Source organism: Monodelphis domestica, chromosome 2 (genome assembly GCF_027887165.1).
Source record: "Monodelphis domestica isolate mMonDom1 chromosome 2, mMonDom1.pri, whole genome shotgun sequence".
In the NCBI taxonomy this organism is placed as follows: domain Eukaryota; kingdom Metazoa; phylum Chordata; class Mammalia; order Didelphimorphia; family Didelphidae; genus Monodelphis; species Monodelphis domestica.
This window is the reverse complement of record NC_077228.1, coordinates 164849948-164877718: the sequence shown is the minus strand read 5'-3', so window position 1 is coordinate 164877718 and position 27771 is coordinate 164849948. Positions and strand designations below refer to the sequence as shown.

General features: G+C 46.6%; 1 protein-coding gene across 1 annotated transcript; it reads right to left on the bottom strand.

Moving 5' to 3' along the window:
* Positions 1 to 1675: 1675 nt before the first annotated feature.
* KCNJ10 (potassium inwardly rectifying channel subfamily J member 10) lies at positions 1676 to 27771 on the bottom strand. The gene is made up of 2 exons (XM_001369713.4): positions 27507 to 27771; positions 1676 to 7297 (listed from the first exon to the last, which is right to left on the bottom strand). The coding sequence occupies exon 2, from the start codon at positions 7295 to 7297 to the stop codon at positions 6158 to 6160; it is 1140 nt and encodes a 379-aa protein (XP_001369750.1). The 5' UTR covers positions 27507 to 27771; the 3' UTR covers positions 1676 to 6157.

The following is a 27771-nucleotide window of genomic DNA, read 5'->3' as shown; positions in this document are numbered from 1 at the left end:
CTGGCCTCAAGTATTTCTTTTTTTTTTTACCCTTATCTTCTGTCTTAAAATTAATTCTAAGTATAGGTTCCAAAGCAGAAGATCTGCAATTGGAATTAAGTGACTTACCCTGGGTCACACAGCTAGACAGTACCTAAGATCAAATTTGAACCCACAGCTTCCTGTCTCTGGGGCTGGTTCCCTATCCACAACCACCTAGCTGTCCTATCTGACATATTCTCTAGGCTTATCTTCCATTTTCCCCAGCCCCCCCAAAACAAACAAACAAAACCTCTCTGCTCTAGCCAAACTAGTCTTTTTAATGACTCCTAAATATACCTTGTACATTTTTATCCCTCAGGCTTTGCTCACACTGTTTTAACACCCAGAATGTGCTCCCTTTTCCCTTCTGCTTATCTAAATTCTATCCCATTTTTCAAAGCCATGCTCAAGTATCACCTGTTTCATGAAGCCTTTTCCAAAGATATCCTTGCCTTGGAACTTCTCAAGCATTATTACCTATACATGGAAAAAACAGAGACTTGGAGTCAAAAGACTTGAGACCAAGTCTCAGCACCAATAGTTCCTAGCTATATGATCCCAGGCAACTCACTTAACCATTCTTTACCTGAGTTTTTCCATCTGTAAAACAGACACAATAATACTTTCATTCTGTACCTCATAGGGTTGTTGTGAGCAAAGTGCTTTGTAAACCTTAAAGCACAACAAAAATTGAAGTAATTATTAATTTGGCACTTGATTTTAAACTATTTACTATTTATTGTTTTATCCATATTTCTTCCTTCTTCTCTACCCCTTCCTCCCCACCCCTACTTTATTTATAAGTTCCTTGAGGGCAGAAACTAGGTATTATATTTCTCATTATAACTCCAGGACTTTACACAAACATAATATTTGTCCTCAATAAATGCATATTGTAATTGCTAAATGTTTATTTATAAGACTACACTTTAATTCTCTTCCTTCCCAATGTGTTGTCTGAAACAGGGACTTTTGCATCTATTTCCTTTCTAAGTAAAACGAAACCTTGCTTGGCTGGATGAGAACATACACATTTATCTCAGAACTTCAATAATGAAAGGTAGAAGAGAGATCAATTTCTCTGAGATCTGAAGCAGCTCCCCAGCTTAAGCCAGGGAAATAGGACCATGGAACTTTGATGTCCTTTCCAGCTCTGTGATTCTGAGAAGATTCATCCACAAATACAGACAACAAGCTGACTGACTGATTTAGAAGTGAGGAAAAAATGGTTTTGTGCTAACTCGTGGATAGAAAGTGTCCAGTATCGAAAGTAAAGTTGACCTTAGGGAGCATGATGTCAGATAGGACTTCAAAGTAGGTAGGAAATATTTCTTTCATCCTTTCTGTGAAAGCCACTGTCTTTCCCATTCCTCCACCCAAGTCATAGGGAGTATCTTGAGAGGTTGTCAAAAGGGTCAAAAGTAGGAGGGGTAGGTAGAAGGATGAGTGGCCTTAGCCAAAGACTTTTCAGAGATGAAGGGAGGGGATCAGACCAAGAAACCAGAAAACCACTAGTGTTTATTCACCTGGTCAAATTCTAACTATCCCCAAGCCTCTCTATCTGCCCCATCCCCACCATACCTCCATTAAGGAATTTTGATTATTCCTAAGAGGCTTGTTTTCATGTCCAAGAACAGCCTGGATGCAAATCATGTTGATGATTCAGAAATATTTTATTTAGTAATTTATTCTGTACAGAAAAAAAACAAACACTCAAGCATATTTTTCCTGGATAAATCTGACCCGGTTTAGTTTTTAGCGCAATGAATGGAAACACCTTTTCCTAGATACTTCTGGTTCAGTAGAATGGGCCATTACTGGACCTGAGGCCCAAGCTAGCTTTACAATGAAGGCAGCTGTGTGTTACTTTAAATCAGACTAAATAAGTCAAATGAGGGAGAAGGACTAGGGTAGCAGCCTGGGGAGGGGAGTAGTATTCCTGCAATGCAGGGTGGGAAGTTGTAAGTAATCTCTTCCTTTCCTTCAGGCCACATATGAAACCCTCTGGTAGTCTCATTAGATTTTGGCGACACTGAAGGACTATTCATAGTGTGAAAGATATAGTAGGCTATTCCCCAAAGCAATATTATCCTTTTCTCCTTCTATACAGAAACAACCCATTATCACTCATGGCGGGATTGGGGTCTACTGCCCTTGGAGGCTATATATGTCCTTTTAAGTCTTTCTTTCAACCAGCATTTAGGCAAATACCTAAGTATCTGTCTAGGGGTACTATTGGAAATAGTAGCCCACCAGCCCTGCACTGGAGAGTTGAGATGAGGGAGTAAGAAGGTGAAATGCTCCTATTCCAGCTATACCCCTCTCTTCAGCTTTCATGATTGGGAGGTCAAGATGGAAGCTCAGTGTTAAGATTTCCAATATGATAGTCATTACCCCTAAGGGCTCAGGCTACAGCTGCCATCACCCCTGTGACTAGAATGGGAGGGAAGGTTACAGAGAGTACGCAGAGGGACGAATTGGATTGGATTGTACTCTGTTTGAAAAAAAAAAAGGATTTATAGGCTAGTAGCCAACGACTGGGATTCAGAAACAGAGCTAAGAAATTTTCCATCAGACTCCGCCTCTACACGAAGATTAAGAATCCAAAAAATCTTCTCCTCCCAAATGGCCTTCCTTCTTTCTTTCTTTCTTTCTTTCTTTCTTTCTTTCTTTCTTTCTTTCTTTCTTTCTTTCTTTCTTTCTTTCTTTCTTTCTTTCTTTCTTTCTTTCTTCCCCTGCCCACCATAGGTCCTTCCAGACCCTTGCAGCAGCACTGGGCTATGGAGAGTGATTAATTGGCTGAATAGCACAAGCTCACAAAGATACCTCTTTTATTTCCAACAAGATCAGTCCATTCTATCCTTTGTCAGTCTCCAAGGACCTCAGAGCAAATCTCCCAACTCCAGCCTGGGACAAGAGCCAGTGATGGTCGGGAGACAGGGAGACAGGGAGTCCGGGGCATCCCACCCATCCCTCTCCCCACCCCACCCTTCATTAGGGTAAGGTATCCTATCCCTCACTGTAAGCTCTCTGTGAACTTTTCTGTACACATATTTACACATATATGTATATATTATATATATATATATATATTATTTTTTCTATCTTTCTTCCATAAGTAAACCTTCTATACATATGACCTCTTCCCCCAAACCCTGCCTATACCTTTTCCCCTTATCCAAGGTATTTAGGGCTGTATAGTGGTGAGTGGGAGTTCTCCCAATACCACCACCTTCTGTCTTCTCACCCCATCCACTCCAAGGCCTCCAACCCTCCCAGGGATTACCAGACCATCCTCTGAAGCATTCCCCTGAAGCACCCATGACTGCTCTCATTCCCTTTCCCCCCACATTCCCCAGTGATAGCTGGTGGAAATAAAATCCATTTCCTGGAGGAACTGTCCATATCTGGAGGCACATTTCACAGTTTAGAAGAGAAATGCATCTCATCTGGGAAGAGAAATTGCTCTCTATTGAAGGCATTCAGGGTTGAGTAGGAAAGTGGGATCCTTGGCATGTGTGTGAGAGGTTAGGGTGCCAAACCAAAAGAGAACATGGCAAGTAAAGTGCAACTTACAGGGAGACCTGGAGTTGGGGGCAGGTCACAGGCAGGGAAAGGGCCACAGAAGAAAGGCAGTGAATTGGGTTCCAGGTAATTTCTCCTCCCAGTTTGCTTATTGTCCAAAGAGCTAGGAAGTCTGAGGAATTAAGACTCAGGGGTGGGTGGGAGTATGTGACGGGAGGAGGGATGATTCATGTAAGGGGGTGGCAGCTATGTGTGGAAGAAACCAGATGGATGGGGACTGATTAGGAATAATATATAGGTATGGGCATTATATGTCAGTGGGTATGTGTCCCTTTCTGTACACATACAGAAGAAATTAAGGAAGTCTGACTTTAAGAAGGGAAAATCCAGCAGATGGCTCTCCCTTCTGGGCTCTGTGGGAGGCTTTCAAGTATCTGTAATCTTCATCTTTGTCTAAATTCCACCTAGAGCAGGGCCTCTAGTTGGGTTTCTCATAGGCAGAGACTGATGGAGAGGTGGTATTCATCTCCACATAGCAGTTAGGGTTCACCAAGACCAAAAAGTTCTTCATGGGTACAGCTTATGCAGATGTGGTCAGTTTGTGATTCTGGAGCCAACCTGGAGCCTGTCTACAAGGCTACAGAATGAGCATGCACATACAGAGATATCTGGACACAAACACATTCTCCATAAGCCTATAGGTTGGAATGTGATTAGCTGGGTACAGGTTTGTATAAACCACCCTAAATACTTGCTTCTGCTGTAACTCTGTCTCTGTCTCTGTCTCTGTCTCTATCTGTCTGTCTGTCGGTCTGTCTCTCTCTCTCCTGATGTAGAGACAAGGTCTCTCTCAGCCACCTCATTTAGTGCCATTCCCCAAGGACCCTACAAAATGTGTCCCCATTACCTGTCACTGGGATTCCCTCCACCAACAGGGAGGCTTCCTTCAACCCAAGAACCCAGGTGGCTAGGGAACTGATCACAGATTAAGTGCTGGAATAGTCCACCTCATTTGCAGATGAAGGAATTGAGACCCAGAGAGTTTAAATGATTTGCCCCAGGCCATCTATGTAGTAAGTGGCAGAGCCAAGATTTGAACTCAGGTCCTTTGACTCGAATCCAGCGTTCTTTCTACTGAATCATACTGCCATCCTTGGGCCCAGTACTATTCCTCTGGAAATGCTTGCATATTAAGCATCTGGGGCTGATCTCTGAGGGAAAAAAGAGAGTTGGCACAAGGCAGATTCTTTTCATTTTTCTCTGAGTCCCAGGCAATGCCATGCTCTTCTTTCTGAGAGCATTCAGGTATTTACCTAATGGCCTAGGAAGTAACTTGTACTTTTCAGAAGAGTGACTAGGAGTGTTAATAGTGGCTTCCAACCAAAGATCTTGGCTTCTGTCCAGTCCTCAATAGCATAGCACCAGTTCCTTAAAGGCATACCCCCAAGAGACTCTACCCAGAGGCCTGGTGTATGAAAAATTTCCCACTTGGTGAGATTTGTCCAAGTTCACTAGAGCTTTTGGCCCTGTGATCTGGTCTTCAGTGTCACAAAGAATAAAGTCCTTCTTCTCACCAGTTCCCATTGACCTTGGGAAACAAAGCCAGGATAGTAGGGGGAAAGGAACAGTGAACAAACAGGTTAGAAGGGAGAGGTCCAGCTAGGTCCAGCTTCTGTCTGTAATATCATCTTAGATCCTTTCCTAAGAGTTCAGACACCTGAACCCTTCCTTGGGGGGGGGGGGGAGAATGAGGTGACCAGGGCCAGAGCTCTCATAGGACACTTTAGGAAGCCTAAGGAGATAAGCACCTGGAATATGGACAATAACTCTTTTCCAATGATCCTTAATTTGAAGAATCTTAAACTCTATGAGTATGTGATTGTGGTATGACTACGTGTTGTAGTCGTTTATTATGAAATATTCTAATCTCTGGGAATGTTGGCATTGAAGGAGGGATAAGTCAGATCTGGGATTTGGGAGTTTACTTGGGGAATTGTGAAGGAGCAAATGGTGGTTATCAGGTCCATAGGTTTGGGCCAGAGTGGGAATCTGTCTCATCAGAAGAGGAAGTAGGGTATTCTGTTGGGGGATACTGACAGGTTGAGGCTTTATCCACTGCCAGGTCCTAGCATCAGGCATATCTAAGAGCACAGTCCCAGAGTGACCAGCAGGAAGAGGCTGGACTCAAGGAACTAGTTGGGTGGGAAGGTCAAAAGGTTAAGTCCTCCATCCTCAAGGCACCAGGCTTCATAAATGGAGCATCCATCCATCCAACTGCACAGTTCTCTTACAGAGTCTCCAGTAATGGCTGAGATTTCTTAAGCCTTCTCAGCCCAATCTCCTTTGTCCCAAACACCCCAAACCCTCTCTTAGAGGTGGGGCTCAGAATCCAAAGGGGGACTCTTCCCTCAGGCTGGCCTAGACAAATTACAGGCCACTGGGTGGAGGGAGATGGGATTAGGAAAAGGGTGATCCTGAGGCTCTCTCCAATGAGCCTGGGTAGGATACCCCATGGAGCTGGGAGAGAGAACAGGCGTGAGATGGGGGTAGGGTAGAACCAGAGGAAATCTCCTCTGGCCAAAAGGGGTGAGGGAAGTGGGAGTCAAAGCAGTCAGACATTGCTAATTCGTACACTGAGGGCACTGCCCTCCTTCCCTTCCTGTTCCCTGAATGACTCCTCTAGCTTGAGCTTTTCGGGGTCCCCATAACGGACGGTGGTATCTCGGAGGCCGCCGGGAGGGGTCACTTTCACGACCTGGTCAAACAGACTGAAGTCAGCCACATACTTGCCACTAGCTGAGAGTGAGATGGCAGGTGTGAATTCGTAGCCCCAGAGGATCTCCTCGGGCAGGTAGGATGTGCGCACCTGGCAAGTGGCACTGGTTGACTCCACGGTCCCACTGAGGATCAGCACCAACTCAAAGTCCCCCTCCCCACTTCGAAGGGGCAGGTCCCGCAGAGGGCTGGAGTCATCCACCACATGGTAGAAGGTGAGGGGGAGGATGAGGAACGGGCTGTCGGAGGCTGTATCCACCTGGAAGGCCACGTTGACCTGATTGAGCCGGATGCTCTCCCCCTCCTTGGTTAAATGGGTCTGGAGCAGCTTACCTGTCACCTGGCAGCCAATAAGGAGACTTTTGCGCATGTTGGCAACGCGGATCATGAGGCAGGGTTTGCCGTCGTGGGTGGCCACCACAGCGTGCTGGCTGAAGCGGATGGTCTCGGCCCTCTTCTTGGGCCGGGCGATTTTGGCCAAGAAGGTCCCCGTGATAAAGATCTCCAGGATGGTGGTGAGCACCAGCTGGGCGATGAGGAGGACAATAGCCAGTGGACATTCTTCACTAATATAGCGGAACCCATAGCCAATGGTGGTCTGTGACTCGAGGGAGAAGAGGAAGGCCCCTGTGAGTGTGTGTACCTGCACCACACAAGGCGTGTGGTTGGCGGGAGGCCCGAGCTCCAGCAGGTCTCCGTGGGCCACAGCCACCAGGTACCACACCACACCAAACAGAAACCAGGTGCCCGCAAAGGTGGCCGAGAACAGGAGCAGCTTGTAGCGCCACTGCATGTCAATGAAGGTGGTCCAGAGGTCCTTGAGGTAGAGGAAGCGCTTGTCGGCTATGTGCTCCATGCGCACGTTGCTTCGGCCATCCTTGGTCAGTACCCGGCGGCGGCGCAGCCCTGGGCCCATCAGGGGCCGGCTCTCTGTCTGGGTGGTCTGGCTGTAGTACACCTTGGCGACTGAAGTCATCTGCAGAGGGAGACAGCATGGCAGAGGTTATACAGGACCCTGGCCAACCTCTGGCAGCCACCCCTCGAGGGTCTCTGACATGTGGACACTTTCCAAGGGTAGCCTCAGATTTGACCACAGTATCAACCCACGATTCTCTGGGATGGGGGTGAGGAGAGATAGAAATGCTCCTAAATATACCCCAACCCCATTAGAAACCATAACTAATTCTCTGAGGCCTTTTGGCTCCAACATAGGATTCTGCCCATCCTGGGGTCATCATCAGGCCTGCCCACTGCCCCAGCCCAAAGAATTTCTATCAGAGGTCTTGGACTTGAATTCAGCCTCTGCCACTATTGGTGTGTCTTAGGGCAAATCACAACCTCTCTGGGCCTCAGTGTCCTTACCTGTAAAATGAAGGAAATGTCTCTAAGAGCTTTCCAGCTCTCAAACTGTGACTAGCTATGATTGTCCCCATTTCTTAAACCCAGTGAAGAAACAGAGATATCTAGCCATCTCAAAAATAATAATTGCTGGGCCAGATAGATGGCACAGTGTATAGAGAGCCAGGCCTGGAGACAGGAGGACCTGGACTCAAATCTGGCCTCAGCTCTGTGTGACTTTGGGTGAGGCACTTAACTGCGATTGCTAAGCCCTTCTGTCTTAGAATTACTACTAAGAGAGAAGGTAAGAGTTTTAAAATAATGCTAATAACAACTGATATTTATATAGTGCTTTGAGGTCCACCTCTAACACATGCTGGATGTGTGATCCTGGACAAGTCACTTAACTTCTCAGTACTCAAGGCATTTTTAAAAGCCTATAAATTACAGAGAAGGTGCTGACCGACACTGGTAAAAGGACTTTCTTCATCCATTAGTTCTCTATAGAATAGTGTGCTCACAGTCTCTGGCCATTTTTGTCCTTTGTCACTTGATCTTTACAAAACCCCTGCAAAGCAGTTACTACAGATATTACCATCCCTCTTTGACAGCTGAAGAAACTGAGGCTCAGAGATGGCATTTAAACCCATCTCTCCTGACTCAAAGTCCAGCACTCAGACTACTACCACAATATCTCAGAAACTGCTCTCCCTGCGCTGGCTAATGACATTATTTTCTAGGTGCTTAATCTCATGCCTAAGGGATGCCATGTGTCACAGGTACCGTCAGGGTTAATACAGGGATTCGGGAAACAACGGTGAAGGAAGGAGCTCTCTGAAAGTTCTGGGGCGTTTTCTTAAAGGGCCTCTGGGTAAGAGTGGTAGACTTCAAACTTCCTGGCCCAAAGAGGAAGGTTGGAAGAAGGACTGAGTGCTAATCATCGACGGTGTCTGACCAGGCTTAAATGCAGGACTCTTACGCCATCTCGCCAAAAGGAAAGCCACCAAAGCATTAATACAGGAGATCATCTCCTCTAGATTGGACATCGGGCACCCCTGACTGCCTGTGGAGTAACTTGTACTTTTCCAGAGTTCACCAATGCGTCTACATTCTGCCTGGAGGCCCGGCCTCCTGGGGATGTTCTGGACCTGCCCTAGGGAGGTTGGATGAGCTCCGTAAAGACCTAATACTCCCAGGAAGATGGGCCACCAAGACCTCCAGAGTATCTAAAAAGCTGCTGCTTTTGTCTTCTCCTATTTTTTGAAAACATTTAAAAGAAAGATAGGAGTGATTCTCCCTGGAACATAATCACAATAATATTCATAATTATGCTAGAACTTCCCAAGAGAGTGTTTCTCATTGGTCTTAAGCTTTCCAAGGGAAATAGCTCTGTTGCCTTTGCAGTGAGCCTAGGAGGGTCAAAGGCAGACACAGCCTCAATAGCCCGTCTCACACAGCTCCATCTTCATGGGCAGCAGAGCCTTTGGCTTCGAGCTGGCCTGTGTGCCACCTCCGCCTGTTGTCTGCCACCTCCAGTTGTTGTATCTGCTGGTGCCAGCTGTTTTATCTGCCTCCATCTGTTATCTGATGCCCCCAGCTGTTGTGTCGGCCACCTCCCACACCCAAGTGACTTGGCTCCTCATGGAGAGCCCCGGCCAGGAGTGGCTGCGAAGGACTCTCCTCTCATCCCTCCGCCTCTGAACTGGGCCCAGGCATGTGGGAAGGCAGGCTGGCCGCTGCGCCAGCGACAGAGGGGAGAGGTCCCCCCTCTGACCCCGCTTCTACCAGCAGAGGGTGATGTTGTCTCAGGAACAGTCTCGACCTACCCTGGGACTGGGACCAAAGCCAAGATGAGAGAAGGCCAGGAGATCCTGGTCAGAATCACGGGATTTTAGACCTGGGAAGGGATCACAGGATTGTCGATGAGAGCTGGACAGAACTTCAGATGCCGTATAGTCTAAGTCACTTCATTTTAGAGATGAGGCCAAGAAGGCCCAGAAAGATGAAAGAACTTGCCCAAAGCCACACAGGTAAGTTAGAGAAAGAGCTGGGCTCTGCAAGGAGGGCAGCTGACTCCAGATCCAGGGTACGATTCTGGGCAGGTGCTTCTCACTGAAGGGCTCTCATCTTATTGCCCCTTTTCCTTCATGTGAGGTGGGCTGAGACTTACCCGCCACACTCACCAAGCATGTTGGCCCTAAAACCCTTAACCATGCCAGAGAGAAAGGCTCTCTCAATTTCCCCAGATATTTTCATCTATAATGCTCTAACTCAAAGTGATAAAGTGATTCCCCACCCCCACCCCCACCCCCTTTGGCCATGCATCTAGTACATTTTCAAATTAGTTTTTGTTTCCATTTTACTAGAGGAAACAGACTCAGAGAGGTGAAGTAACTTTACTGTTGTCACACAGCTATCCCAAGGCAAGGCAACATGTCTTAAGTATTTTTCTGCAAAGACAAAAATTAAATTAGTTCACACTTAACAGTAATGAATCTACTGAAGGGATATATATTTTGGAACCACGATTTGCCCCTAATTTTCCTGACTCTTTTTCATTAAACTATGAGACCTCTTAAAAGTGACTGGACAGGATTAAGGAAGCAATCTGTACCTTTGAACTGATTCCACATACTTCCACACCCTCAGCTAGTTCATGGGTGAATCAAGAACAGGATAAGCTTGGTGCTCTAACTAGCTAAGTGAACCATGCAGAGCATGCATTCCTCACAATTTTATTATTATTTTTTTGCAATAGATTTGTCTTCTTAGTGCTGTTTTTTCAAGCTGCTCTTAAAATGAGGATGTCTCAACATTTTTTAAAAAATAAAACAAGGTTGCCTCCCTTTCCTACCCTGACTGACAATCTGAGGGGATTTTGATGGAAGCATGCTGGGAGGCCAGTGGGAGCCAGGTTGGTAGGAAGACTTCGCCCAGGGATAATTCCCTGATAACTGACAAGATGGTAATTAGAGGTGATAGCCTTCTTTTTTGTTTCCTCTATTCACTGTTCACATGCTTTCTTCTCTTGGTTTTTCAGACTGTCTTCTTTCTTCTCTCTCCTTTGTTTCTCTTCCATCCTGTCATCTCTTTGGATACGTTTTCCTCTCTTTCCTAGTTTCTCATTCTTTTTTGTTTCTCTCCTCCTTTGTCTCAGGTCTTCCCTAAAGTACCTGATATGTGAAAGGAATATGCTAATAATAAAAATGAGATAGTTCCTGCCCTAAAGTCTCTCTCTCTCTGTCCCTCTCTTTCTTTTATCTTTCTCCTCCTCCCTCCCTTCCCCTCTTTCTCTCTTTCCTATCTATCTATTTATCTGTGTATATGGTGGTTGTGAGGATCACAGGAAGTAATATGTGGAAAACTCTTTGCAAATCTTAATGCACTACATAGATGTCAACAACAATAATATTTTTGTTTGTATTTGTGATTTCCTTGGTGGAAGAAGCTAACTCCCTTTAGAAATGGAGATTGGCAGTCATTTAGCACTTAAGAGTTTTAGAAAACTGACTGGGCATTTAGGGGCTAAATGTCCTGACCAGGGTCACAAAGTCAGTATGTGTCACAAAGTTCAGCCCATTCCAACTAGTTCTACCCTTCAGGAAAATGGGAAATCATTCCCCAATCTCCTTGAAATTGGGTCTTCCTGCTTTTGAGTCCAGATCTCTATCCACTATCTCTATGGCAATAATAAATCTTCCTATAGGAAAGATATTTCAGAAAACATTGGAAAAATGACATGGATGTGCCTATTCCACTTTTGGACAGTTGGAATTATTAAGTTTTCCCCTATTTTGAGTTGAAATTTGTCTCTGCAACTTCTAACCTTTCCTGCTACTTATTTCCTCTAGGGCCAATCAGAACAAATCTCTTCCCATCTCTATGCAACAACCCATCAAACACTTGAAAACAATTAAATCACATGTCCCTGCTCCTACATTCATTCCTTGTCTTTTCTCCAGGCTAAACACTTCAGGTTCTAGAAATTATATGCTCTCCAGTCTTCCCACCATCCTGGTCACTCTGCAGCCAACTCACTAGTTTTTCCTTTCTGAAATGTGTCTCCATTGCTCCAGGGTTGGGCTGACCAGACCAAGGGCTATCTTCTTTGGTGCAATTTCAGCCCATTTCCACTAGTTCTGCCATTCAGGAAAATGGCAAATCATTCTCCAATCTCCTCTTACCAGGCTTTGCTTTATGTCTTTAATGGATTACCAATTCCAACTCAAACACCAGTCTAGCCTGAAGGATCTCTAAAGCAGATTAACTAAAATGGAGCAGGATCTTGCAACTATCCATCTACGTTTAAGAAGGGAGAATGGAGAGGTAGGACGAGGAGAAAGAGGAGGAGGAGGAAGAAGAGGAGGAAGAGAAGGAGGAGAAAGGGGAGGAGGAGGCGAGAGAGAGAACTGGAGTTGATATAAAACTCAAAACAAAGAACAAAGCATTGTGGGTTGGATCAACCTTTGAGAAAGAATGGAGTTATGATTTATTTGGGATTCTCTTGAAGCAGCTTTGTTTTTCATCAATTTCTAGTTCATCCTTAGAAAGATTGAAAAATAAAAATGGAATCATATGAACAATAAAACTTGGAAGAGGGTGGTTGTAGAGGAGGCAGAATAAGGGATATGCATGTCTGTGTGTGTGTGTGTGTGTGTGTGTGTGTTCAAGTTCATTTCTGGCTTAGTCATCATTGCCTCTATCCCCATCCTCTGCCCTTCTTCCTTTTCCCTCCCATCCCTTGGCCCCAGCCTGGCACACAGGCCCAGGGCCCATAGCAGAAGAATAGGCTTTTCTTCCCTTGTGTCAATGTTTGGAAAGTTTTCATTGCCCGAACAAAAAAAGGAGAAAAGGCTTCAAAGTGTTTCCTGGGAGCCAGAGACCTCTGCCTGGCCCCTTCAGTTCCCCCATGTGCTTTCCGGTTAGGGGAAGGAAGGAAAGAGATGGGACCATATTAGAGGCCCTTCTCTAACCATCCAAAAACTCTGTCTGATGGGCTGATCTTGGCCTCTCCTTCTTTTCCCCCTCTCCCTCCTCCCAAGCCCAGTAATTCCCAATCCTTAGGCCATGCCCTCTGTCCTCTGGAAAGAGGGCACAATGTTCCTACAGAGAGTTGCCCGGAGGTTGGCACTACAGGGCTTCCCTCTCCTGGTTCATAAATTGAGGGCAACAGGAGGGCAGGCTTCCTGGGGCACTCAGCAGATGGATACTGGGTCTATGCATCCCCTCCCCACCCTCCAGGATCACCAGGCCACAGCGGAGACCACACCAAGGAATCTGCCCTATACCAGGGCCAGCAGTACTGGGTATCCTAGCAACAGCTGGGGTTCTCTTTTGTGGGAGACTTGGAACTGGGCATAAAGGGTGGTAGAGGACTCGGCTGCAGTTGCCCAGGAGGGAGAGCTGGAAATAAAAACTTCTCAACCTTGGGCACCATCACTCATTCTCATTAAAGGACAAGCTGAAGTCAAGTATGACCCAGGGGATGGCATTCCACCTCCCAACTTTCCAATCCATCTCCACTGAGGAGTCAGAGGAAATGAGATTAATCTGAAACAAGAAAGACTGAAGTTAGATGTTGGGGACAACTACATAACAGACAATAGGAAGTACCCAAGAGAGTAGCTACTTAAATGCTTATTGAATTGAACTGAATTGGTTGAAGGGTCCTTGTCCCGGGAAAATCCAGGCTGAGTAAAGTCAAGGCAAGGAAATGGACAAGATGACCTCTTCTCTCCTTTTCTGTCTCCACCTTACTCTGATATATGACACACCTTCTCTGAACATTAGCACATCCTTGTGTTTCAGAGGCTCTCCATAGCAAGAATCACATAAGCCAGCCTTTATGAGAAACAGTCAGTCCCTTAGCAAGAGAAGACTTCCAACACAGAGGGCAGAGGCACTTATAATAATAATTTGCATTTAAATGTTTAAAATTAGCATCAAATGTTAAATTTAAGGTTTAAAGTACTTAATAAATATTATCTCATGTCATTCTCTGTACTCCTGGGGAGGTGTTTCTATTATTATCTCCATTTTACAGATGAAGAAACTGAGGAAGCCAGAGTTAAGTGACTTGCTCAGTTTCTGTCATTTGGCTAATGAATGTCTGACACCAAATCTGAACTCAGGTCTTCTTGGTTCCAGGTCCAGCCCTCTCCCTAGCAGCTTTGTCTAATGCACTTGCTGAGAGTTCCCGCTCCCTTGTGGAGATTTGCCCCCAACCCCATTCTTCCTGGATCCAAGAGCCTGGACAGGAGGCTAGAGTAAGAGGATGAAGACACTTTGACCTTGTAATGCTAGAATTCCTTGCTCTGGTGTCCTTCCACCAGAGGGCAGGGCTCTCTGGATGGGATGGGGGGGGGGTGGGATTATCTTAAGTCCTATCCCACCTTAAGTCATCATTTGCCCCAAGTACGACGCTTCTCCTTCCCTGAACCCTTCCTAAAATAACTGCTAATGTATTTCCAGATTCTCCCAAAAAGCTCAGGACTACCCCAGTGCATCGGTTTTCTGCCCACTACTCACCAATCTCCAAGCCCAAGAAGGGGCCAGTGGGCAGTGGGCTGGGAGACTGGGGTGTAGTATACTTAGATGAACAACGATCAAGGGGGTCAGGTATCTCCAGTTTACCTTTCCCTGCCTCCTTTAGGTGCCCCCTCCTGAATAACAACCTGAGCAAGAGGGGGTCCTGCAAACCGTCATGGGGGTTATTGCAGGGGGCATATTTTATAGTTCTCAAGCTGCTGAGTAGAGCTGAATTTCCTGATTTTTGCCGCCATCACCTCCCATCAGGGCATGCCCCCTTCACCTTCCCCAGGCTCCCGGCTCCAAGAAGCTGGCAGGCCCTGAATACTGGTCTGTGGCATGGAGATGGCCAGGCCCCAGGAGATAAGACCTGAGGGAGTGGAGGCCAAAGCACTATTGAGCTGTCACCAGATCTGCCACCAACATCTTGGGCCATGGCCCTATGGAGGAGCCAAGAAACCGGAGAGGGGCCTAAGCCTGTCGGACCGGCTCCTCAGGGGCTCCTGGCCCCCTGGGCCCAGAATGAGGCCATACTGTCCTCCAGCAGGGAGAAAGGAAGAAGGGCAGGGACACTGGCCTATGTCTCATTTCCATTTTCCCCATTCTATGCCTCAGTTTCCCTGCCTGCAAGGGAACTATCCTCCAGGGTAGGAGGAAATAGTAAGTGGAAAGTGAAAATCATTGACTGAGAGCCTTAAAGGAGGAATAGAAAATTGAAGAATCCTAAGGAATGGAGTGTTTCTGGGAAGCAGAGGGAATAGACAGAATCACATCTCAGTAGAAATACACCTGGGAGAGTTCCTTTATTTTATTAGGTGGTTGTTGCTGTTTTAGAACTGGCTGAGACCTCTAGAGGTCCTTTCATCATTCCCCCGCCTTGATTCTTCTTCTTTTTTTTTTTAAACCCTTACCTTCCATTTTAGAATCAATACTATGTATTGGTTCCAAGGCAGAAGAGCAGTAAGGGCTGGACAATGGGGGTTAAGTAAGTTGCCCAGGATCACACAGCTAGAAGATGGTTGAGGTTGGATTTGAACTCAGGACCTCCTGTCTAGGTCTGGCTCTCAATCCACTGAGACCTAGCTGCCCCGTCTTGCCTCTTTCAAACAAGAAAATCTTTCCCTTATTAAAAGAGATTGTGGGAGTGATTCCATATAAACTTCTCCATACTCAAATACCCATTCTAGAATCTGACACTTCTCATTATTTAGTTCTTCCTTCTGTCTGACCTCAATCTCTGTTAGTGCAGCTGCAGCTTAACTTTTCAAGGACTTGGGAGATTCGAATTTAGTCTCTCCTCAAGATTGAATTTAACATTTCCTCCTAGTGCTTGTCCTCTTAGCCCTCTCCTTATCTCTTTATCTATTCTTAGTGACTCCTCTTCAACACACTTGTGAACTCTCCACAGTTGGGGAGACCAGATTTCTTGAGGCAGCACAATCCTGCAGGGAAAACTGAAGAACAGAAATCACAAAGCTGGAATCAAGAGTTCCAGTATCAGAACTCTTGGGTTCTTCTGACAGACTTGGACTTTCTCATGCAACTTGGGGGAATGAGTAAATTTCAGGATCTGGAGGTGAGAACCAGAGAGTTCAGGACCCAAAAGATGTCCATCCTCCAGACCCAACAGGTATATATCCCTAAGGAAGCACTAATGGCCACCTCTTACTGCCCACTGCCCCATGCTCCAGATTCCTGGCTATAGCTGAGAGACTGTGAGGGTCTAGGTTCAAATCCTGCCTCTGCCACTGTGTGACCTCTAACATGTTTCTTAACCTCCAAATCTGGTCTACAAAATGAGGGAGTTGAACTAGTTGATCTTTAAAGTTTCTTTCCATTCTAAAAGCAGTCTTGACCTCTTATCAGTTGAAAGGGAAACTGAGGCCCAGGGAGAAAAATTGAGAAGGTGAGAGAGATAGAAGGAACAGTCCATAGCTCCCTGGGATTACAAGTTTCTATATATTTTCTCTCCAGATGTATACAAGTAGACTTTGAAGGATGAGTAAATTTTTCCAAAGTCAAAAATAGGGGAGAGATGGGAAAATAAGGCAGAGGCAACAGCTTGATTGGTGGTGGAAAAGCACAAGATAGAGAATAGTGATTTATCTGACTTGGCTGGATTGTTCCTGTCACAAAACTCCAAAGTGGAATTCCATAACTACTTTTCCTAGACTAGGCCAACCAAATGGAATAACTCAATAAATGACCATTTTTCAACTCTGTTGCTTTGTTTTAAACATAAAAATCACAGAGATGTCTTTGCCCTTTTCCCCCAAGCCCCCACTTCTCCCTTCCTGTTCTTTTCACTGGCCGTTGTCCTTGGGGATGCTCCCAGGCCCTGCGGCGTCCAGTTGTGCTGTCCCAGCCTATAAAAATATCTGATTTGATTCATCTTTTGTTCAACCTCTACCACATTTCAGGTAAACAGGGTAGGAGAAAGGGTTAAGAACATGTCCTTGATTGGGGCCAACACTAGGAAGGATGAAAATAGATGGTGCTGGGGAGAAAGAGAACAAGGTAGGCAAGGACAATTATAACTCCACACTGGACTGAGGAAGCAGGGAAGTCCAGTATTACTATCCTTCCATCTCAACCTAAATGTGAGCCTTTGGGAGACAGAGGTAGATGGCAGGGATGAAGTGAATGGAACAAAATGAACTCATAGTGGGACATATTGAAAATTTGTCTGAAAAACCAGAAAGTTTCAGGAAATTCTGTAGGCAGCAGGTCTCTGGAGCAGCTTCCAGACACAACTGTCCCTTGCTCAGTCTCAGCCTGTCTAGGTATCTGCCTTTCACTAACATTTCCAAGAAAAGAGGGAGCATTTCTCATCTTCTCCACGCCTGTGTGTTTAAGGTAGGATTTGAGTCTTAACTTAAATCCCAGTTACTGTTATCTAAGCAGATTCTTGCAGGTTTTAACCCTTGGCAGAAATGGGGACCAAGAATGACCTCATAATCCCCCATCTTCCCCTCGTTCAACACACAAATCTGGGATCATACCTCCCTGATTTCCTCCTAAACTTTTTGTCAATATTCCTTTCTTGGGTATACAGATATGGAGAAATGTCAGAAAGGGGAAGCCCAAAATCAAACGCAAAATCCTGGCACCAAAGCAAGGGGGACTTTTGCCTAGAAAGCTGTGGGAATAAGAGTCCCACCACCTTCTCACTCTCTTTGGTGAGTATGAACTGGAGGAAGAATGAGATCTTTTGGAGACGACCCACCTTGAGAAAAGACAGCAGGAAGGGAGAAAGAGCCCAAGGTTAGAGTCACTGAAAGAGAGGTAAGGAGCTTGGGCACTAGGAAAGAGGGAGAGGGCCTGGGGGGCAATGGGGAAGGGTCTGGATCTAGGAGTTTTCCATGTATTCCTCATTTTGCTAACCAGGGAAATTAGGTGGCATATAAAATATGCAAACAAGCAAACTCCAGTTCAGGTGTTGCTATCATTGGTGTTTCAGAAGATATTGCCTCAAGCCAGAATCCCTTCCCTGATAGCTCTAGCACCCTCATCTTGTAGTGGGAAGGCTTCTTGGATTTCTCTCCTCATCCTTCTGGAGTGTCCACTACCAGACCCTTGAGACCAGAAGGCGCTTCACCCATGAGAGCTTATGAAGCCCATCCTTGTGTGTACATATATATGAGCTCCACCATCAGAAACGACTCAGATTAGATATGAAAAAAGACTTCCTAGCATGAAAGCATCTGGGACACTGGGATGAGCAAGCTGCGGGGCTGTAGAGAGCCTCCATCTGCCCAGACAGAAGCATGATGAGATGACCTTTCCAGGTCTCCTTCCATCTTCCTTCCCTCTCACATCTTCCTAGGTTGGTGGGGCATGTGAGGCACAGAGGTGTCCTCAGCCCAAACACCGAGTTGGGGACTGGCACAGACCAGGGGTCCGGTGACTCATTTGATGCAACACAGTGGAAGGTTGGCTTGCTTTGTTCAGGGACTCAGGGAGGCTCGTGCCCTTTCTCAGGGGGAGGGAGGAGAAGGACCCTGAGAAGAGCCACCGTGCCTTGCTCCAGAGCTGCAGGGAGTGCGCTCTGGTTAAAGTTTAAGCCACTGCTGGAGTAGTGGGACATTCCCAGCCCCAGGGCCACATTCTCGAGGTCACAACAAGTGCAAACTTGTTACAACCTGTGTCAGAGCAGCAGGGGGCGGCAAGGGCACCAAGGTGGGGGGAGCCGAGGTGCCCGCGGCAGGGAAAGGGGGTGCTACCATGGCTGGGATGGGGGGAGAGGTACAGATGTGTGCCTGTTGGAACGGGTGTCGGGGTAGATGTGCAGGTGTGTTTGCGTGTGGCCCTCAGTGAAATGTCAGAGTGCCTGGAACCAGAGTCATGAGTGTACCTCCATAATGTACACATGTGTGTGAGCGGGCCCAAATAATAACTCACATTTCTATAGTGCTAGAAGACTTACAAAGTACTTTTCTCTCAGCATCCCCAGGAGGTGAGTAGTGCAAGGGTTACTATTATTCCCATTTGATATATGGGGAAACTGAGGCTTAGAGAGATAAAGTAAATTGTCCGGGGTGGCCCAGCTAAGAGGCATCACAACTAGAATTCCTCCTCAGGTTTTCTGACTGCGTGTTCATTCAGGGGTCTCAGTGAGTGTGTCTGAGTGTGTGTCTGCATATATGAGAGTGTTCGTGTATGAGGGGATGTATGTGTGTGTGTGTGTGCATGCATATATAAGTGTCTGAGTGTAAGTGGGGAGGGGGAGGCACGTCTGTTTCCATCCTGTATCACAGGCTTGGGAGAGTAGAGGAATGGCAGTTATGAGACCGCGCTGGGTATTTGTGACATGGAGGTGGGCACCTCTGGAAGCATCTCTTTCCTCCAGCCTCATGGAACCCACATTCCAAACAGGAATGGCCGCCCCCCAATCCAACTCCCACTGGCAATTCAGTGCTTTGCCTGCATCTGTACCCAATGAAGCCCAGTCTTGCCAACTGCCCATCTTTCATGCCTGACCCAGGGGTGGTAGTGCCCCCTGCCCATTCTCCCCCACCCTCAAGGTCCCTGGCCCAGAGCCTACTCCCCCACTCTCCTCAGCCCCTCCGGACACTGTTGGGGGGTGGAGAGACTCTGAAAGCAGGTGACTGTTTGGGGGGGAACTCAGGGACAGAGCCCCCATTGTGCCTGCCTCTGAGCCGCCTCAATGGAGAGCTGAGGCACAAAGCGGCTTTGACAATGGGCCCTGCATTAGTATGCAGGGCTGGCCCCTCCTCTGGCTCCCTGTCCCACAGTCTGGAGGCTATGTGTGTGTGTATGGTTGCGGGGGAGTTAGGGGGGAGGAGGATGCAGGGCTTTGAGGGGGGGACTGGGTTAGGAGCTTAGGGCAAAGATGGGGAGTCTTGGACCCTTGTAAGATCCCCTAAAGATGCTGAATAGGAAAGAGAGAGGAAAAGCAGGACTGAACCCTTTGAGAGAGTCTGTCATTCATGCTCCAAACCCAAAAATCCCAAGAAAAGATTTTCCAAATGAAAAAAGCCACAAAAACCTCATAGGGATGGAGGGAGGATGGGCTAGGAAATATAGCATCCAGGCAGGTCTCTGGAATGGGAGAAGGGAGGATGGCTAGCCCACTTGCTCTTCGCCTTAGTTTCCCAGATTGTTTTTAAAGGAGTTGTGGAGGCTGGAGAAACAGAGACAGAGTTCTTCAGAAGAAGAAAGCTAGAAATGCCAGAGTCCCAGAGGGTGGGATACTGACAGAGGGGCCCGGGAGGGAGCTGAAGCCACAGAAGTCTCCCTTCTCCTAGTCCCCACCCCAACGGGCCCTTCCCACAGGCTTCACCCCATAAACTTCCTGAGAATAGACCAAGGTGGATGGATAGAGCACCTGAGCCCAACCTTAAAGCCAGGAGATGTGGCTTAAAGAACCACCTATTGTCTGCACTCCTGTTCTACTCCTGTCTCTCCTTCTCCATCTCCATCCCGACAACACTGTGTGAGCGGCAAGCAGTGTCAGTGTCCGGGCCTGTCCCCATTCACCCATTCAACAAACCCCTTCATCCCCAACCCCGCCTCCAGCTCCATCCCCAACCCCAGGCGTCAGGACACAAAGCAGAGAGGGAAGCCAGGGGGTAGTCACTGGGGACAGATGGCATGGGGCAAGGCACAGGAAGGGGTGAGAGCCTGAAGTCCAGGAAAAGAATTAGAGACAACTGTCTGGGAAGAGGTGACAAGCAGGAGCATCAGAAATGGCACCGCGGCATAGAACAGAGCGTAGAAACGGGAGACTCAGGCGGGGCACCTGAGCTGCTAGAAACACAACTCCCTCTCATCACGCTCAGCCCCAGGGCTCACCTGGACTATAAGGTGGAGAAAGGGCCAGGGCTATACAAGTCAATAAAAGAATCTCAGTTGGGGGACAAATCAGCCAGAGATATCAGATGGGCTATTTTTCAGGTTAGTGTGGCAAGAACATTAGAATGGGAGATGAAAGACTTGAACCCACTTGATTTCCAGTTATGCTCCTTAGTAGCTATGTGATGTTTGGCTCAAACCTACATGAGCTTCAGTTTACTATGCTTTAAAATAGGAATATTTGGGCTGCATATCTCACAGGACTGTTTTGAGGATTAAATAAAGCAATATGTATGGAAATACCTTCTAGACTGCAAAGCATCAGATAAACAGAAGTTATTACTACTTTCTAAATTGTCATACTGGAGTGTCTCTAGAGTGCTCCTGGCAAATCCAATTACTCTCCTTTGACTTCAGGCAAATCATTTCATAACTCCGGGCCCCTGGGGGACCTGCCCCAAAGTGACCCCACTTCATCGTCCCACTGTCCCTATGCTACAACAGCCTGAGCTCCAAGGTCAGGCTAGAACCAGACTGGTCTTGGTCAAGGACATATCGCATTTTGACCTGACGTGACAAAAGCACTGGGGTCCCCATTTCAGATCTCCATGTTAGAATGGTGCAGGAGTGCAGGTAGAAGAGGAGAGGGGAGAGGGTTCTGAGAGTGAACTTCCTACCCTACCTAAGACCCACACCGATTTCCAGAAGCCTAGACCCTGCTCTCTGGGATTATCAGGAAATGATTATTCCCTCATCCAGTCAGAAAGACACTGGATTTGGAGTCAGAGGACCTGAGATGAAATCTTCAGTCTATTACTAACTGTGTGACATTGGACAAATCACTTTTGTTCACCTAACCTCTCTGGTCCCTAGTTTCTTTATGAAATGAAAGGGTTGGACTAAATGACCCCTAAACTTGTTCCCAGCTCTAAATCTAGAACCTGAATGTACTTTATACTCATTGACTTTAGAAGTAAAAGGACCTTAGAGATTACCTAGTCCAACCCTTTAACCTCAAGATAATAGGAAAAACATCTATATAGAACTTTAAGATTTCAAAACTTTACCTATGTTATCTCACCTGGTCTTCACAACAACCCTGAGAGCGAAGTGCTATTATTTTAGCTGAGAAAACTGAGGCTAAAAGATGCCATATAGTTAGTGTCTGAGGCAGGACTGAAACTCTAGTCTTCTTGACTTGAAGTTCAGCACTTTCTCCAAGCACCACTTTCTTCCCTCTAAAGCCTAGAGAGGGAAAAGTGACTTACCCAAGGCCACAGAAATAGGAAGTTGCAGAGTTGGGATTCAAACCCGTGTTAATGCATTTGCCATAGCTTTTCTTCTACTAAATTACTAGCTCCTTGAGGGTAGAGACCATACTTTATGGAACTCTGTACCTTCCCCGTATCTTTGTATAATGTCTTACACAGGGTAAGATGCTTAATTAATATTTGTTCAATGAATGAATGATGAGCAATGAAAATAGTCTGAAGTCCAACCTGTCTCCACATCACAACTTAAAGATTTCTGCTGATCAGTTCTGAGCCTCTATTGTCTATCAATCTCTGTGCTGGGCTCCTGGAGAATATCTAAGGCAAGAAAAAGTTCAGGTGTGTGGGAGAGAAAAATGGACACACACTCAATATAAATCATTGAAAACATTAACACCGTAATTAATGTATATGACATCCAGAACTATTAGCTGAGCTTGAGCATGAAAAGGGATGTTATAGAGACTGACTTGTCTGGATGGAAACCATTTGGGAAGCCTGGCTGGGTAAGGTCAGTCAGGAGCAGTTTGGGAAGAAATAAAAGTCAAAGGTCAGATGAGAGAAAAGAAAGGGGGGAGTACTAACCTAGAAAGTGTGGAAAGAGTGGAGCAATGGTGATGGAGTTTGTGTCAAGGCTCAGGGGTTGGAAAGGCATGGGTGAACAATGGAAAAGGCTGGTTTGTTTGTCTAGAAAAGTCTCTAAACGGGAAATCCTAGGAGATTAGCGAAATTAGGTGGGAAGAGAAGAGAAACCCAAATTACACAACAACAGCTATTTATTTGGTATTCCCTTACAATTTACAAAGCTCTTCCACATACATTATTACATATCAACCTCATAATAACTCAGGGATGTAGGTAGAGGCAAACATTAATAGATCAAGAAATGAAATCTCAAATGGAGGTCTCAAAATGGAGACTAACATTGTCTAAAAGGAGGGACTAATGCTCAATAAAGTCCCTCTAGCTCTAAAATTCTGATTATAAAATCTAGAACAGACCCTGAGGCAGCATGGGACAGTGAAATGAGAACTGGCTCCGAAGACAGTTCAGATCCCAGCTTGGCATTTGATATCTTCATGACTTTGGATAAGTCATTTAACTTCTCTGATTTTGAGTTTATCTGTGAAATGGATGTTGAATTAGGTGACCTTCAAGGTCCTTTCCAGCTCTAAATCTATAATCCTAAGGCTCAAGGGGAAAGAGTCATGACCTGAATCAGATCTATTGACTCCAGTGCTTTGCCCTCATCTCTACCCCTTGTATACATCATGATGCCTTCAATGGGTAACCTATGATTAGAGAGTTTTCATTTGGGTGTAAGATGATTGTGCTACTATGAGGATCTAAACAGGGAAGGACCAGTATTTAAAGAAGTAATAAGGAAGGTGATTCTCTGTGGGTAGTATAAAGAAGATATTAATAGAGAAAAACTGGGTGAAGGTTGTTTCAGGTGTCCAAGAAGGATGGGATATAGGCCTGGATGAAGATGGAAAGGTATAGAAGGACAGAAAGGCATGTTTAGGAAGAGCAGAATGACTGACAAGATTTGAGGAAGGCAGGAGAAGAAGGACCCAAAAGTTCCACAATAATATGTTGACAAGCTATTAGAGGAGTGAACTGAGGAGACTTTGGTTCAAATCTTGAATCTGTTGTTTACTATCTGTGTAACATTGGGGAAATCTTAATTTCTGGAGCCACAGTCTCATCTGTCAAATGAGGGGACTGAACTCGATGACTGCTGATGTTCTTTCCAGTGGTCTCTTCTAGTATTAAAATCCACTGGTGAGCCCAGGGATTCATGTCACTGGCAACAGTGGAGAAGATGGAATAAGAGAGTTTGGCATGATGGTGGGGAATTGAAGGACTTAGTTGGGATATACAACATTCCCCTGTGGGCAAGAGGAGATTCAAAGCCAGATATGTGGAAAAGGGTGAAACGAGCTGTGTAATTAAGGGATGAGACCTCTTTGCACATCAGACATAGACTGCGTGTACGGTAGTTGTTTAATAAATAGTTGATTTGAGTTGAGTTGAGCAAAATTTGTTATGTACCTACTGGGTACAAAGCATTGTGCTTCCTGAAGGAAGGGTCTGAGAAATGTCTAGGACAAACGCCACCCCCCTTTAAGAGGTCAGGAAGAAGATGATAAAGGAACATTTAGAGATATTGAAAGAGACCCTGGAGAAGATAGGGTCCCCTGAAGCTCAGAGGAGAAAAGATGCCTATTACACCCTTATGAAATTTTAATCTCTAAAATAATTCTAGATTTGCCGATCTTCCATGGTCATTATCTATCCCTTTGTCTCTGAGCCAATGCCAAAAGATATGACCTCCCCTAGGAGGTCATCTAGGACAAAGATCATAGCTTCCTTCTCATTTTCTCTTTCCTTTGCTCTATATTTCAGAAACCCTTCCTTTATGCTTCATCCTCATGCTTCCTCTGCCTTCCTGCCCTCAATGCAGAAAGGAAAGTTCAGGTCTCTTTTATATATGTACTAACTTCTAAGAGCTTTGAAGACCACAATTCAGCTTTGTTGCCCCACTGCATCCCACTAGAATCTTATTTTCCAGACTGAACAGCCTCTATCTAATCTCTTATCTCTCACCTAGTAAAGAAAGTTTTAAAGAAGTCACTTTACCTCTGTGGCCTTCAGTCTCGACATCTGTAAAATACAGGGCTTTTGTTAAATTATAAATCTCCTTCTGGATCTGGTATTCTATTAAGTATTTACTTACTTCCTTCAATCACCTCCAATTCCCATCTTGGGTTATGGATTTGACGAAGGAAGGAAGGAAGGAAGGAAGGAAGGAAGGAAGGAAGGAAGGAAGGAAGGAAGGAAGGAAAGAAAGAAACAGAAACTACTATGATTCTCCCTGCAATCCCCCAATTTGTGGTTAGAAGAGGGGTTTTTGAGTTGGTCCCCAAACAGGGGAATAGACAAGATGATGTCAAGAGAATCCCATCAACTCTAATTCAGACTTTAGGGGAACTGCCTCTTTCATATCTAGCTAAGGTCCAGTACATTTTCCTTCTCTCTGCCCACACACCAGTCACTACAGGGAGTTTGGATCCCCTTTCTCAACTTTCTTGTGGTCCCATCTCAGAACTGTGTCTCAGTTTAAAAATTCCCTTTTCTCTGTTCAGGGCTTCAACCTCACCCTGCTGTCCAGCCACTTGCCCTCGTCTTGGCAGGACCACAGACCAATCAGGCAGAAAGAGAATCTAGGACGGGGGAGGGGTGGGTCCAGCAAGCTGGTTTTTTTCCTTCTGTCCTAAATAACCTTTGGCAACAGGCTTTGGGGGCTCCACTACCCAATTATATCCTCTCCAGCCTCACAACCAATGCCAAAAGGTCACTGACCTGCTTTTCCTTGTGTCTGAAATCCAGGCATCATCCAAACCCAATTCTGGAGGGTTTTTCTATGGTCAGGTTACCCTGCATTATCTACCCCAACCCCAGATCACCAATCTCAGAACTGCATAGAGTTGGAGGAGGGTGCAGACCTGATGGGTCCCTGACCCTTGAATCTTAGACTCTGAGCCCAGGGAATGAGCAAAAAGGATCCAGGAATACTGGCATCCTGAACATCTGAATCAATTTGCCAATCTTCTCTTTCTCACTCCCAAGCTCTCAAACTTAAGATAAAGATAAAACTGGCTTTATGAGTAGGGGGCAATACAAAAGGGTATCTGACTGGGGGAGGAGCAGAGGAGGATAACTCTGCCACCCATAGATACCAAATATACACCCCCATGTGCAGTGGTGCAGGTGGGAATTGGATCACAGCAAGGGGGCAGCTGGGATACAGATGAGACAGCGTGGGATATAAATGGCAAAACAGTAGTGGCTTTTGCTCAGGGTGAAGAGTGGGGGGTCAGGCTTTGTGCCAAAGCTACAATAAGGAATCTGGACCATTCCCTCCCCTCCTCATTAGTGGAGTCATTGCTATTTGATATCCACAGAGACGAGCTGGCTGTTCAGGCAGTGGCGGGGTGGGGAGGAAGGGATGACTGAAAACAGCAGCTCCTTTCAGGACCCAGGTTGGCTGGGGCTTCTGGAGGCCAGACAGGCCTGCAGCCCCCACCTCCCCTGCCACCACCTCAGCCCTGACCACCAAAGGGGCTATGGAGAGGACATGGGAGAAGAAAACTGACATCATTTAAGGCTATGCTAATTGTCTCTGTAGACTATCCCTGGCTCCTCTTCCCATCATGGCACCTCCCTCTCAATACCAGTCTGAAGAATTTGCTGGGAACCAAGACACCTTTTTTTCTCCCAGGTTCCCTTAGCTCCAACCCTACCCAATCTCTAACCTAAATCCAGAGATCATCAGTGCTAGCCTTTGAACTAAAACACAGTATGGTTGCCGGAGTTAGTCTGGGATATATGTGCTTAGAGATCCTTTACCAGCAGCTTTTAATGGACCATTCAGAATACCTAGGATTTAGGATTGAGATTTTTTGTGGCTAATCCTGGTCTTAATCAGAATTAGAAGCCACTTTCTGAAACAATTTCCCTTCAGCCCCTAAGAGTATTTCCTTTGCTCTGACTTCCTGGAAGGACACCTTCGATGTGGGAAAGGGCACTGAATTGGAGCCCAGGAAAGCTGGGCTCCAAATGCTGGCTCCATTATTTACTACCTGTTGTTACTATCACTGCCTGTTTCCTCATCTGTACAATAAGGCTAGAGAATCTATAAAGTCCCTTCAGGTTCCTCAGCTATGATACTATAATGATCCCACTCCTCTCTCTGCCTCTGGGAAAAACAATCTCTCCCCAACTCAGACCTGGGCTGAAAACTCAACTAAGAAAGGGCTCCTGAACAATCATTTTTCACTCCCCCAGGGAGCCTCTGAGAGTTCAGATATTCACCCATCACTGAAGGCATGGCCTAAAGGGTCTTGGATCAGTCGTGGGGAAGGAGGAATATCATGGGGACATGGAGGAAATTCCTCTTCACCTCCTCTCCCTCAGTGAGTCACTCCCACTTCTCCACCCCCCCTTATTTTTGGAGTGTTCCATGGTTCCACTGCTCCTCTCGGACAGCTGCCTACAGTCCCTTGTTGGGGGTGGGGAGCTTGGCCCTAAGCAGCTGAAGGATGGAAGAAAAAGAGGGGGCCATAGGGGAGCCGGTGTTAATGCTAGGAAACGGCCTCAGAGCTGGGAATGGGGCTACGGGACCAGGCAGAGATGATCATCCGTTGAGCTCATCCTCTAACAAGAGAGCTGTGCGTTTTCTCCTAGTGACTGGTCCAGGGGAATGGCTGGCACTATGAAGATTTTACTATGTGGGGAGCGGGACAGGGGCTTCTAAATGCTTCTGGGAGGGAGAGGGCACAGCCTTTGTAGTTCAGGGAGGATGTATATGAGGGCTCATCTCGGAGTCACTGTGTCATTGATTGAGGAGCTGTGTTGGCAGTTTATCAACGCCTTAAGCTCCTGTAAAGCGGGGTGGGATGGAGAGGAAGGACATGAGTGTCCAAAGTTGCCCCCCCCCCCCCATCCCTAGGTGGTGCAGGAACCAGCCGACCTTAACTCTTCCTCAAGTGGTCCCCGCAGGGAATAATAGAGCGAAGCGGAGAAACAGGACGTCGGGGTCCGAGGAGGGCAGGATGAAAAAGTCTCTGGGGTGGGGGTGGGCAGCCCTCCACAGTTTGTTGTTTGAAAACACCAGCTTCTGTTCAATCACCCCCGATAACCCAGGGGCACGGTCGCCGCATCCCTTACCTTGGGTCCGGGGCAGGAAGGAACCTCGGACTGTGTGGCCAAGAGAACGTACGGAAGACTTGACTGACGGGGCGGGCTGGAGAGTGAGGAGAGGAGCGGAGCTGTGTGACGGACGGGGCCCGGCTCTTAAACTAGACCAGTCGATCAGATAAGGGCTGGGCCGGAGCCGGGGGCCGGGGCCAGGGCCGGGCCGGGCCGGGGGCAGAGCTGGGCCGGGCCGGGCCGCCCCCTCCCTCTGCAGTGATGGAGCCAAAGTTTGTGTGAA